The sequence below is a fragment of the Phycodurus eques genome, chromosome 21 (genome assembly GCF_024500275.1).
Source record: "Phycodurus eques isolate BA_2022a chromosome 21, UOR_Pequ_1.1, whole genome shotgun sequence".
Lineage (NCBI taxonomy): Eukaryota > Metazoa > Chordata > Actinopteri > Syngnathiformes > Syngnathidae > Phycodurus > Phycodurus eques.
This window is the reverse complement of record NC_084545.1, coordinates 8,594,002-8,607,367: the sequence shown is the minus strand read 5'-3', so window position 1 is coordinate 8,607,367 and position 13,366 is coordinate 8,594,002. Positions and strand designations below refer to the sequence as shown.

The 13,366-nt window shown below is 41.1% G+C and overlaps 1 protein-coding gene across 1 annotated transcript in view; it reads left to right on the top strand.

Moving 5' to 3' along the window:
- sspo (SCO-spondin) overlaps positions 1 to 13,366 on the top strand; it is a 74,348-nt gene that overhangs the window by 8,153 nt on the left and 52,829 nt on the right. The window contains 18 exon segments of the mRNA XM_061667054.1: positions 66 to 210; positions 869 to 1,041; positions 1,376 to 1,594; positions 2,352 to 2,517; positions 2,915 to 3,179; positions 6,591 to 6,795; positions 8,184 to 8,278; positions 8,697 to 8,953; positions 9,467 to 9,601; positions 10,049 to 10,251; positions 10,416 to 10,543; positions 11,051 to 11,160; positions 11,255 to 11,404; positions 11,688 to 11,781; positions 11,872 to 11,956; positions 11,958 to 12,082; positions 12,601 to 12,806; positions 12,941 to 13,055. Coding sequence (XP_061523038.1) covers positions 66 to 210; positions 869 to 1,041; positions 1,376 to 1,594; positions 2,352 to 2,517; positions 2,915 to 3,179; positions 6,591 to 6,795; positions 8,184 to 8,278; positions 8,697 to 8,953; positions 9,467 to 9,601; positions 10,049 to 10,251; positions 10,416 to 10,543; positions 11,051 to 11,160; positions 11,255 to 11,404; positions 11,688 to 11,781; positions 11,872 to 11,956; positions 11,958 to 12,082; positions 12,601 to 12,806; positions 12,941 to 13,055 — 2,876 coding nt within the window.

The following is a 13,366-nucleotide window of genomic DNA, read 5'->3' as shown; positions in this document are numbered from 1 at the left end:
CCCAGTGAGCATGCATTTTTCCTTCAGTTGTCCCCCATCTTTTAAATGCGTCAATGTGTTTTCAGGACTACGTCGACCGAAAGCTAGTAGTAACCGTGCGCTCTGGCGAGTGCACAGCAGGGGGAGGGGGAGGCGGTGCAACAGGCCTAGGTTGTCTAATAGAGATGACAGTCACAGCACTTCGCACCACGGTCACCATCACAGACACTGGTGAGTTTAAACATCGAAAGGACAGAAATGTTTTAAAAAAATGAAACCCACAAAAATTCACTACTTGACTACTTTATATTTTAACTGTTATCATGTATGAGTACATTTGACCCCAGTTTATGGTGGGGGATACGTTCCAGATCCACCCGCGATAGGTGATAGAGAGACGATATAAAAATAAATTTGTTAATAGTTTTACCCCTCCTACACACAAATTAAAAAAAAACAGTTAAACAAACACGCTTTGTTAAGTATTCCTTAGCGCCTGTTCTCAGTCTCTCGCTACATACAGTATAACATCATTTTGAGCAAAGGAGAAGAAGACTTGCACACAGTTCTCTAAATAAGAGGCGATGCATGCTTGCTTTAAGCTGTTTATGTTTCACTTCCGGTTTGTGTTCACTGTAAAACTGACACATAAAACAAAAGAGAATTAAATGTCTATTTAAACATCTAAATGCTCAACCAAACCATATACTGTCATTTCATGTAGCGAGAGTCCCCTAGCTTAATGCTAACATGAAATGGGAAACACCATACACAGGCTAATAGAAACGATCAGAGGTGTTACAGTAATTCTAAACATTCACACATCTTAGAAACATACAAACAGAGCACAAAACAAGTCTCAAATTCTCTTCTGCCTTGTTTATTCCAGGTACAGTGACGTTGAACGGCCAGAGGGAACTGTTGCCTGTGGTGACCGGAGACCTGGTAGTGTGGAGGGCGTCGTCTGCCTTTCTCCTAATCCAGACTTTTGGAGCTCAGCTTCTGTGGCATCTAGATGGACCCCTCATCATCATTACCTTGCAGCCTCATTTCACAAACAAGGTGGCCTTCACGTGTGACTTTCACTGTCCTTAGTGGAATTATACCAACATTGTTGAATATGCACGTACAGCCGTCTTTAGACTTGAAATGTATTAACAGGTAATGGAACGTAAGGATCAAGTAGGGTCAAATCTAGCACAGGGCACTTAGTTGAGAAATCGACTTTTTCTCAGACACTCGCAGTTCAACTACAAAATGACGTTTATTAATAAACTCATCATCCTTATAATACTATTTTTGGAGTATTTTTCATAGTGGTTGCCTTTCTGTCTTTTTCCAGTGCTTGCATAGGTTTTCAGACTATTCTTTATAATGTGTATATTTTGTCTTCTAGGTGCGCGGCCTTTGTGGAACACTGACCTGGAACCAGCACGATGATTTTATGACCCCAGAAGGAGATGTGGAGAGTAGCGTGTCATCCTTTGCTACCAAATTCACCACAGAACATTGTACTCTATCTGGAGGAGCCCCTCCAGACCCCTGCACCACTTACACGCAGAGGGGACACTATGCTGACACTGTGTGCGCCATCATACACAGCACCGTATTCCAGGTTAGTTTGCAATGTTATGTGGGTCATTCTGGAATTGAGGATAATTTAGGCAACAACATTTAAAAAAAATAAAAATAAAACATTATATATATATATATATTTTTTTTTTATTTTTATTTTTTTTTATTATTATTGCAAGAAAAACAGGGTTCACGAAAAAAACTTAGCTATACAACAAGAAGTACTTTGATTTTAATGCATTTTTGATTATATAAGTAATATGGTTACTGTAATTTTAAGTGACACACACCATTATGATAAATAAATAAAATATCTACCCATGGTAGGAGTGAAAAGCTTGATGAGATTTCCAGTCACATAGCTTGTTTTGAATTTTTTTTTTTAGGTTTTAGTAACATTGTTGTGTCTACTTGTATGTTTATACATCTGTGCATAATTACTACTATTTAAAATATGTCTGTAATAAAGAGTTCAAAATGTATTTAATACTTTTATTTTATCTTTTATATTTGATACTGTATATAAGTTGGTCATCAAGAGGGGGGGACAAGAGAAAAGAGCCATTTTTGGGCTTGCCCAAGAGCTATTTTATATTTTAAATAATATTTTGAAATCACTTTTACTACAGCTAAAGTTACATTTGATCTCAGGTCAACAGTATTTTGTACATGGATTATTTGAAATTTCTTAGAGGGAGCGGGGGACAGAAAATGTGCTCCCATTCTGTAATGACCAATGCGCTGTATGCCTGCTTCTCTGTAGTTCACAGAAAGTGCCACTCATTCTGTTCCTTTAGGCATGTCATGATGTAGTGGAGAGGGAGCCCTATTTGCGCCTCTGTCAGTCAGAGGTGTGCAGCTGTGCACCCCAGAAGGCCTGTCATTGCACAGTGCTCACTGCCTATGCCAGACACTGTGCTCAGGAGGGTATCGCTGTCCACTGGCGTAACCATACTTTCTGCTGTAAGTATAGAACAACAAGTAGGCTACTGATAGAAATTATAATTACCCCTGAAAACCTCTATTGCTAAGTCATAAGGTCAAATGATTAAATTAAGTGAGGGCCTACTCGGATCGTAAGTGGGTGGAAAATTTCATAAAAATTTGTATATTTCCCGTCAGGCCCATCCGCTGGAGAACCAGATAATATTTTTTTAATCAGCCTTTTGGGGCTTTCACACCACTCTTGTCTTGCTTGGCTTTCACTGCGGGGTAGGGCACAGGAAGGAGCTTGGCTCAAGCTTGGCATTTATGTCGCTGGTTGCTAAGCGACCAAACCGGTTTTGACCTTGAAGTAGGCTGCAGCTTTATATTTCAACCCAGTCATGCCAATGATTAACACATGTATCTATCTCCCCAGCGGTCCAATGTTCCGGGGGTCAAGTGTATCAGGAGTGTGGTCGAGCGTGCGGCCGCAAGTGTTCAGACCTGCAGCACGGCTGGAGCTGTAATGGTGACGACGATGACGGTAGTGGTGGTGGGCTGTGTGTTCCGGGATGCCGATGTCCTGCAGGTCTTGTACAAGACTACCAAGGCCAATGTGTGCCCACTACTATGTGTCCCTGTGTGCAAGGAGACAAGTCATATCTACCTGGGGATATTGTTCAGAACAGCTGTAAGACATGGTATGTTGAAAGAAAAAATACAAAACTGTTTAGCAAGCACATTGGTATTTTTTATTGATATTGTGACAGTAAATGAGAAACGACCCGGACAATTCCGCTGTTAGGCTAACAATGTAATCTCCGGTTTAACCAATGGTACAGAGGCTATCTTTTAATGCACAGCATAAAAATAACTCTTAAATGTCTACCTCTGTCCCACTTTAGTTGCGATAAATAATCAATAAGTAAGCCATTGTTTACACCACCTAAGTCTCCTGCCAGGTCGCCATAACAAATGACATTCTGTTTTTCACTTACCTTACCTAGATATACAACCCCAATTTTAATGAAGTTGGGACAGTGTGTTAAACATAAATAAAAACACAATACAATGATTTGAAAATCATGTTCAACCTATATTTAATTGAATACACTACAAAGACAAGATATTTCATGTTCAAACTGATAAACTTGATTGTGTTTCGCAAATAATCATTAACTTAGAATTTTATGGCTGCAACACATTCCAAAAAAGCTGGGACATTGTCATGTTTACCACTGTGTTACATCACCTTTTCTTTTAACAACATTCGATAAACGTTTGGGAACTGAGGACCCTAATTGTTGAAGGTCTGTAGGTGGAATTCTTTCCCATTCTTGCTTGATGTACAGCTTCAGCTGTTCAACAGTCCGGGGTCTCCGTTGTCGTATTTTACGCTTCATAATGCGCCACACATTTTCAATGGGAGACAGGTCTGGAGTGCAGGCAGGTCAGTCTAGTACCCGCACTCTTTTACTACGAAGCCACGCTGTTGTAACACGTGCAGAATGTGGTTTGGCATTGTCTTGCTGAAATAAGCAGCAGCAGGTGTTTCTGGGCGTTGTTGATAAATGGCTTTTGCTTTGCATAGTAGAGTTTCAAGTTGCACTTACGGATGTAGCGCCGAACTGTATTTACTGACATTGGTTTTCTGAAGTGTTCCTGAGCCCATCTGGTGATATCCTTTACACATTGTCGGTTTTTGATGCAGTGCCGCCTGAGGGATCGAAGGTCACGGGCATTCAATATTGGTTTTCGGCCTTCCCGCTTACATGCAGTGATTTCTCCAGATCCTCTGAAACTTTTGATGATATTATGGACCGTAGATGATGAAATCCCTAAATTCCTTGCAATTGTACGTTGAGGAACATTGTCCTTACACTGTTCGACTATTTTCTCACGCACTTGTTCACCCAATCTTGGCTTGTGAATGACTGAGCAATTCAGGGAAGCTCCTTTTATACGCAATCATGGCACCCACCTGTTCCCAATTAGCCTGTTCACCTGTGGGATGTTCCAAACAGGTGTTTGATAAGCATTTCTCAACTTTCTCAGTCTTTTTTGCCACCTGTCCCAGCTTTTTGGGAACGTGTTGCAGCCATAAAATTCTAAGTTAATGATTATTTGCTAAAAACAATAAAGTTGATCACTTTGAACATTAAATATCTTGTCTTTGTAGTGTATTCAATTCAATATAGATTGAACAACATTTGCAAATCATTGTATTCAGTTTTTATTTATGTTTAAGACAACGTCCCAACGGCGCCCGACTGGTTAGCACATCTGCCTCACAGTTCTGAGGACCGAGGTTCAAATCCCGGCACAGTCTGCGTGGAGTTTGCATGTTCTCCCCGTGCTAGCGTGGGTTTTCTCTGGTTTCCTCCCACATCCCAAAAACATAGTAGGTTGATTGAATACTCTCAATTTCCCTTAGGTGTGAATGTGTGCATGAATGGTTGTTTGTTCCTGTGTGCCCTGCGATTGGCTGGCGACTAGTTAAGGGTGTACCCCACCTCTCGCCCGAAGATTGCTGGGATAGGCTCCAGCACGCCCGTGACCCTAGTGAGGATAAGCGGAACGGAAGATGAATGAATGACGTCCCAACATCATTGGAATCGGGGTTGTAAATACTGGTTAAATAAATCAATAAAACAGTTTAGCACAATGGATTCTTAGCTTGCATAACCTTCTCATAACACTGCTTGTTGAGGCCGAAAACAATTCCCTAAAAACCCAAATAAAAGCAAAACGTGCAGAGCAAATCCTTTGATTTCCGCTTAACTGAGCTCTAGTAAGGTATGTGGAGGATTTGTTTGATATTGTTGTTGTGGGCTGGGATCCTCGCATCGCCGAACCCTTTTTTTATTTATTTATTTTTTATTTTTTTTAATGGGGGGGAGGGAACAGCACATTTTTTAAGTTATTAAACATTGTATCATAGAAACTCTCACGCTATTTTCAACACGTTAGTTTTTGGTTAACAATTTGTAAAATAAATCAATAAATAAAAATATGTAATTGACCACATCCTGACACAGGAGGTTTCGCCCCAGCGGCAACAATATGCTGACTTTTGTGCACAATGATAGTTCATCGTTCTAGAATAAAGTCACAAAAAGCCAAGTAAAAATCAAAACACAATGCACAATAATGTTTTGTAATGCTAAAATGTATTTATTGAATGGGGGAAATATTGCTGTGTAATGAACAATTCTCTTCTCGTTCACCTTTTTTGCAAAATAGTGTTTTGGTGTAGAATATTTTCCAACTCAATAATTAGGATTATGTTGCCTGTGCTAACTTTCACAGCATTGAAATACAGGTACAGTACTAATATCATAGTTTAGTATTTTCAAGGACAGACCGAGCCTTGCTGCAAATAGAGAAAATCTGCCAGTAATTGACGTCAGCCTTAAAATGTTTTTCAATTGTCGATAGGTGCCAACAAGATACATGAAGCTCCTCAACTCTCTCCAACATAGTGCCTGGGCACCAACATGCCACAAAATGGTGGCAAAGCATTCTATGAAGCTCCACTTCAACATAGTTCCTTGACACAATACTGTACTTAGTTTTTCAGTGAACAACAGAGGATAGGTTAAAAATACAAATATGCGAAAGCCAAACCGCAAATATGTGGTTCATATTATTAATAACTTTCTTTGCTGACTGGGACAAGTTATTCGGTATTTCATTTCAAGTTAAGATTAAGTTCCTTGTCCTATAAAGGGAAAGAAAAAGCCTGTACTGTATTACAATACTGGGTAGTTGCATTTTTATTTATAATGGAATGATTTTATGAGTGCAAGACCCATCCCTCCATTTTCTGTACCAACAATCTATAATCTTTCACGAGGAAGACATTCTTCAAGGCATAGTGTCTGGTGGTGCAAGAGCTCTGATGAAATCACTCTATGTTCCTGTTTCTTTAACAGGATAGGTTGATTTCATTGCATCGCTTCACCACATAACGGCTGTGATGATCACTCTTAAAGTTAGGAGTCGCAGAAATACATACTGTGATAATTACAATGGTGTCTGTAATGAAATTCCAACTGTAACACTACTAACTATACTATACTGCATCTGGCCCCTTACCTTTTCATCTGCAGTGTGTGTGAGGAGGGACGCTTTAACTGCACACAGGGTCCCTGTGAAGAGGTCAACAAGTGCCCTGGTTCTCTTATCTATGCTCCTCGTTCCTGCCTCCTCACATGCTCCAGTTTGGACCCGCCAAGTCAGCAGCAAGGTTCCGGCCTCCTGAGTTGCAGAGAGCCCCTATCTGGCTGTGTGTGCCCGCATGGAACTGTACTGCTTGTAGGTGAAAACACCACTTTTGAACATGAAAGAATGTCAAAAAAAACCAAACAAACAAAACAAAAATCAATTAAAAAAAAGGCTTAGGCATTTTTTTGGCTTTCATTTTGGTGGAGGCGATACCTTGTAACTGCTAAAGCAACATAGAAATGAAGTGGAAAAACATGGCTTAGCAGGTTTAATTTTCTACGCTACAAAAACTAAATTGTAACAAAAAATATTGTCATAGTTAAGTGATATTTATTGCCTTTTCGGCATTGTTTGGCTTTAGTATAGCAGTAACAGCTAAATCAAAACTAATGTCAGAGTAGCAGGAGTGCTGGAGTCTGAAAAAAAGGCAAGCAAGAAATTTAATAAAATCAAAACACTAAATCATCAGAGTCCAGAAAAAGCAAGGTTCAAAGTAAGCAAGAAACTCAGGGAAGAAACTCGCCATACAAAGGAAATATAACTTGGCTAGATTAACACGCCTATCAGCAACATCAATAAACAGACTCAGACTGCAAGAAACCGGGGAATGAAATACAAGCTAACTGATGAGATAACGAGGCACACCTGGACAAGACGAAGCTGGAGGGAGCTGATTGGTTAGCACAAGAAACAGGGCTAACGAGAACATGTGCAAATGCCAACCCAATGAGAAAGACAAGCCATGAATGTGGGACACAGGAAAACAACACAAAACATGAAACCAAACTTAATATAATCTTAACAAAAACACAGACCATGACAACTAAAGCAAGCAAGCAAGCTGAAAAATGTATCATTTGCTGTGTTACAGTTAGTGCTAACAAGAAATAGCAGCAGTGTGACAGATAATTTTTTGTATGGATTTGTCCCTCTACTTTCACCTTTCAAAAAAAAAAAAGCACATCTTGTCACGATTGTTATTTTAGAGCTGTTTCATTTGTTGTATTTTTTTAAACAAAAAACGTTTCAAAAGTACACCTTTTGAGATGGTTATGTGAAGAGTTTTAGAGCTAGATTTTTTTATTTGTTTTTAATATTTTAAAATCATGACAAAAGATACTGTGTTTATGTTGATGTGTTTTTTGTTTTTTTTCCCCATCCCCCATTTTTGTGTTACTCCGAGGGTGGTATGCATGCAGATGTCACTTGCTGTAAGGGGCCATTGGGGACATATTTGGGACGATAACCTTTCACACACAATACAGAAACACCCACGGAAGTGAAGTGCTCTTACACACTACTGTAATATGTTCTCAAACATGATACTGAAAATGTTCTCATATAACATACTAAAAGGCTTTCACACATTATACTAAAATGCTCATATAAAATAATGAAATACAAGTTTCAGTAGTGTGTGTGAAAGCGTTTTATGTGTGAGACATTTTTAATTTCTGTGAATTATGACTTTCCTGCAGGGCGATCAGTGTGTCGTGCCTGCCGAGTGCCCGTGTCGCCATAATGGCCGCCTGTACTACAACAATGAGACCATCACTAAAGACTGCAACACTTGGTACTTATACATGGTATCATTGAATCAAGTCCTTGGAACATTTACTTTTCAACCAGTGCTGGGCATCTTACTTCCAATTGCTCGAAACTGCCATTTCAATTTATTACTTGATATGTTAATAATCAATCATCATCAATTGTGGGCATTGACTGAAAACAAAAACACCAATACCGGTCCAGTCAGCTCGAACAGGAAGACCTGACTTGAAGAGTAATGCAAGCCACAGCTGAGTGGAATAATATGTGCTGAATACATTGGTGAAATCTGGCTGGACACTTTTTTTAGATTCTGAAAAAGTACCCACGTCTAGTCACGCTATTGTTAAAATGCTATTTAAAAAAAAAAAAAAAAAGCGATTGTATTACAAACTCCTTCCATAAATATTTGTTGTCTCATCTATACTTGATTACTTTTGCAGTGTGTGTAAGGAGCGCCACTGGCACTGCAGCCAGTCGGCCTGCGCTGGGTTGTGTGTGGCTACCGGAGATCCTCATTACGTGACGTTCGATGGCCGCTACTTCTCTTTCCTGGGCGACTGCCAGTATGTGCTGGCGAGGGAGACCGGTGGTTTGTTCAGCGTCACAGCGGAGAATGTTCCCTGCGGGAGCACCGGGGTCACCTGTACCAAGTCCGTTACCCTCAGCTTGGGGAACACCATCATACACCTGCTGAGAGGTAAGTAATCTTGATATACTCTTAGTCGTGAGACAATCTTGTGTTTTAAATTATTAAATTAGGACATTTTATTTATTTTATTACATTATTAAATTAAATTTGACCCATGGTGACATTTCACGACAATACAAATAAATGTCATTGTTTTACCTTAAAGTTTGATGACATTTCCTAAAAAATGAACCAAATACACAAGAACAAAATTATTTTAAACCCCTGTCTACGAAATAGATTTTAGATTTACCAGTGTGTGTTAAATCAAGGAAAATGGTGAGAATGGTGGGAATTTCGAAATGGTGTTTTTTACGTAGTAAGAGTGACAACATTGTTCAAGCGGGGGCTTGAAACAGTCTTGAAAACTGTCTGTGTTTCCTCCACATTTGCGCTGTTTGTTTTTGAAGGGTCAAGGGGGGGGGGGATGTTCTGAGGATGTTCTTGCCCCGGGTCAAAATTGACCTGGAACTTGCTCTGTGTGATCAGTATTGAAGGTTTTAAATAATCTCTGTAATTTAGGTAAAGCAGTGACGGTTAATGGGATGCCGGTTACTCTACCCAAGACCTACAGTGGGAGTGGTCTGACTTTGGAAAGAGTGGGCATGTTTGTGTCACTTTCCTCCAGACTTGGGGTCACTCTGCTGTGGGATGGAGGTAGGGACTCACACGCAAAGTCAGGAACCTTAAAGATTCAGTATATTTTGACTATAATCTCTCGATTTCAGCATGGCTTGCCATGAATGGATTAGATGGAGCTTGATTTGATTTGCTTTTCCACTGTGGGGCCTGTAGCCTGGATGACGATAGCTGTGTCAACAATGTCTCATATGCCTTAATCGTAACCCCCCCTCGCTCCTTGCTGCTTGATGCTTCATCCGTGACCCTGAAGTCGATTTCACGCCACCATATTATTGAGGATCTAGACTGTCTAAAATGCACACAAGGAGCGAGCATTGAGGAGGCTCCACTGAGGAGCTATTTTTGAACACTGACATTCTTTGTTTCCGCATGTATTTCTATACATTCATACAACCCCATTGTTTTCGTAAGATATGCAGGTTCCGTAAATGCAAGCTGTCATTCAGTGCGTGTTGCTTGCAGGGATGCGTGTGTACGTGCGCCTGGCCGCACACTTGAGAGGAAACGTCGGAGGCCTGTGCGGCAACTTTGATGGAGACACGGAGAACGACTTCACCACACGACAGGGTATAGTGGAGTCCACTGCTGAGCTATTTGGGAATTCTTGGAAGGTCAGCCCGTCCTGTCCAGATGTAGCAGACCAAGATCTGCGAGACCCCTGCACTGTGAGTTAACTCATGCACCTCACATCACCTCAATCAGACTCACATCAGCTGTGAATGATTGTTCGTCTGGCAACCAGTCCAGCTGGGTTTGACATGAGCTCACCCATGAGCCTGGACAGAAAAATACTCAGGTTATCTTACATTAAACACATTTTCTCACGCAGGTCAACTTGCACAGAGTGCCGTGGGCCAGGAAAAAATGTGGCATTTTGACTCAGGAGCTCTTCTCTCCTTGCCACCTTGAGGTGCCCTTCCAGCAGTATTATGACTGGTGTGTCTTTGATGCTTGTGGGTGAGTAACAACACTGGTTTTTACATGTATCTTAAATGGTTTTGCCCACATGTAGTATATTGGGCTGGTTTTCTTCAGAGGATGAGATCTGTGTGTGTTTGTTTGTAAGTGGCACTAGTTTACAGTTAGTATCTTTTATTAACCTGCATTTTCTGAAAGGTATTACAAAGATATCCCCATTTTATGAGGGTGAGGAGCCATTCAGTGATGACTGAGAAAAAAAAGATATCTCATAGTTTGGGGGAAAATTACAGTCATGTGTGAATTTGTGATCTTTTCATGTATCATGCTTTTTTATGTTGGGATTTTGTTTTCCCCTTTTAAGGAAATCTTGTTTTTAATACTGTAGATATTTCTCAGCCTCTGTAAAAAGTATGTATGTTTGCCTTGTATGTGATTGGTGCTTGATTGGTAAACTTACCTTGCCTCAGTCACTTTGCAGGCAACAGCAAATGTGCAACCACGGTGGAGGTCTGTGTTCTGAGTTTTCATTCTTTTGGCTTTCAGCTGTGACTCTGGTGGTGACTGTGAGTGCTTGTGCACAGCCATCGCCACCTATGCAGAGGAGTGTAACCGCCGAGGGATCTACATTCGCTGGCGGTCCCAGGAGCTCTGCCGTATGTCACCCGCACAATTGTACTATTTAAAAATGTATGTATGTTCCGGGAGACTGTTACAATAGTTCCCTCTCTGGTCCTCTTTTTGCTGAAGCTTTGCAGTGTGAAACTGGACTTGTTTACGACCCATGTGGTCCAGCTTGCTCCCCTTCATGCCCCAATGCGCAGCAGAGTCCACACTCCCAGTGTGACGCTCTCTCCTGTGTGGAGGGCTGCTTCTGCCCTGCCGGAACTGTTCGATATGGTAAGATTGATCGAACAAGGGCAGGCACATTCTTTCGGCAAATCTACGTTACTTGTAGGGGTCTACTAAACGACTGAGTATTAAATTGAAACATAGTAAATTATAATTGCAATGAAAAGCAACTTTCAAACTGATTAGATGTCAAATAAAGTTCACTTGTAAAGATTATAGTGCATTTTAGGTTCAAAAGCCCAATATCCGTAACTTTGCGTGAGTGGTGTCAATACAGTAAATAGTAAACATTTGACGGGAGGACATTAATAATCTGTTTTTCATTCTGTAGGTGACAGCTGCGCAGTTCCTACCCAGTGTCCATGTGAGTGGGAGGGCTCCATGTTTCCTTCTGGAACTACAATCACTCAACACTGCCAGAACTGGTCAGTCAATGTAAAAACGGTTCAAAGAAATACACAGTCAAAATGTGTTTTATCACACTCAGTGGCCTTTCTCTCCTTATATTCATTCAGTTCTTGCGAAGATGGTGTGTGGCAATGTGATGGCGTGTCTTGCCCCCCTCCTGCACCAGCCTGTCTGGAATCCGAGTTTTCCTGCTGCAAGTGGTCGCTGCATCCCCTCCCAATGGGTGTGCGACAATGAAGATGACTGTGGTGATGGCTCTGATGAGATTTGTCCATTCACCTGCTCACCGGAACATTTCCGCTGTACCAGCGCGCCGAGGTATGCCCTCACTCACTTTACTTTGGCATGGTACAGACATACAGGTTGGCATTTTTATTGTTTCAACAGATTGTTAAGTGGTAAGACCCACCGCAGGACAACAACAACAAAACATCACCATGTGTGTTGTTGCACAGTGTACAGTGTAGTGAATAAAAGGTTTATAATTGTCGAAAAAGGTGGAGCGCCTCCGTGTCTGGCCTGGTAACATGTCGGTATCCTTCTGGTGGAACTATAGAAGATGGCTAGATATAGTGAGGTCTGGGCGGACCAGTTCCCTGTGACCCGGACCCAGATAAGTTGAAGAAAATGGATCAAATAGGGCCACTCTGAGAAGGAAAATGTCATAGAAACAACCAAAAACAACTTTTCCAAGCACCTCCGTAAACTAAAGTAAATAGTAATAGTCAGTGTTTTGGGACATCAACACCATTCTCTGTACGAGCACTTAAGCATTTGTGACTGTTCCTGAGAAAGAACCACACGACTGAAATGGCATCTTTTGTTGGGTTTGTCAGTGGACCATGTCTGAACCTGGCTTTGCGTTGTGATGGCCACCCAGACTGTGCTGACCAATCGGATGAGGAGTTCTGTGGACCCGCCACCCCAGTGCCCCTGTGCCCACCGGGGGAGTTTCAGTGCAGCAATGGGAAATGTCTCTCAGCCAGCCGTGTATGTGATGGACGGCTGGACTGTGGCTTTGCTGATGGTTCTGATGAGCAAGGTATTCCAACTGGCATATTGACCAACAATTACCAGAATTTAGAGGGCCTTTAAATGCCATTTCAAGTCGTCCAACTTTTATTTCAATGTCGTCCAACTTTTATTGACTGCGAAAAATTGTGTTTCCCGGCCCAGATTGTGGTGTGGTGTGCGATGAAGGGGAGTTCCTTTGTGCTGGAGGACGATGTATTCTCTACCTTCATCGATGTGATGGCCATGATGACTGCGGAGATCTCAGCGATGAAAGGGGGTATGTTTGAAAATCTGCTGATAGTTCATTTATTTAAAATCTCATGTGTTGTCAAAATGATATAATATTTCTTGAAGTGCTCTCTCTAGTACATTTTTATGAATGTACAGTATGTCTGACTAACTGTTCAAACCATCAGGTAAGAAAAAGACTCGTGTAAGGAGCTAAATTGTCGATTTTTATTTATTTCTTTATTTTTATTTACAACAATGTCAATAGGCCCTTGCCATGGTATTGCCATCAGTGTTTGGGTCCTATACACCTGTATTTGTCGAATAGAGTAAATGATTCAAATTTAAATATTTAGTTTT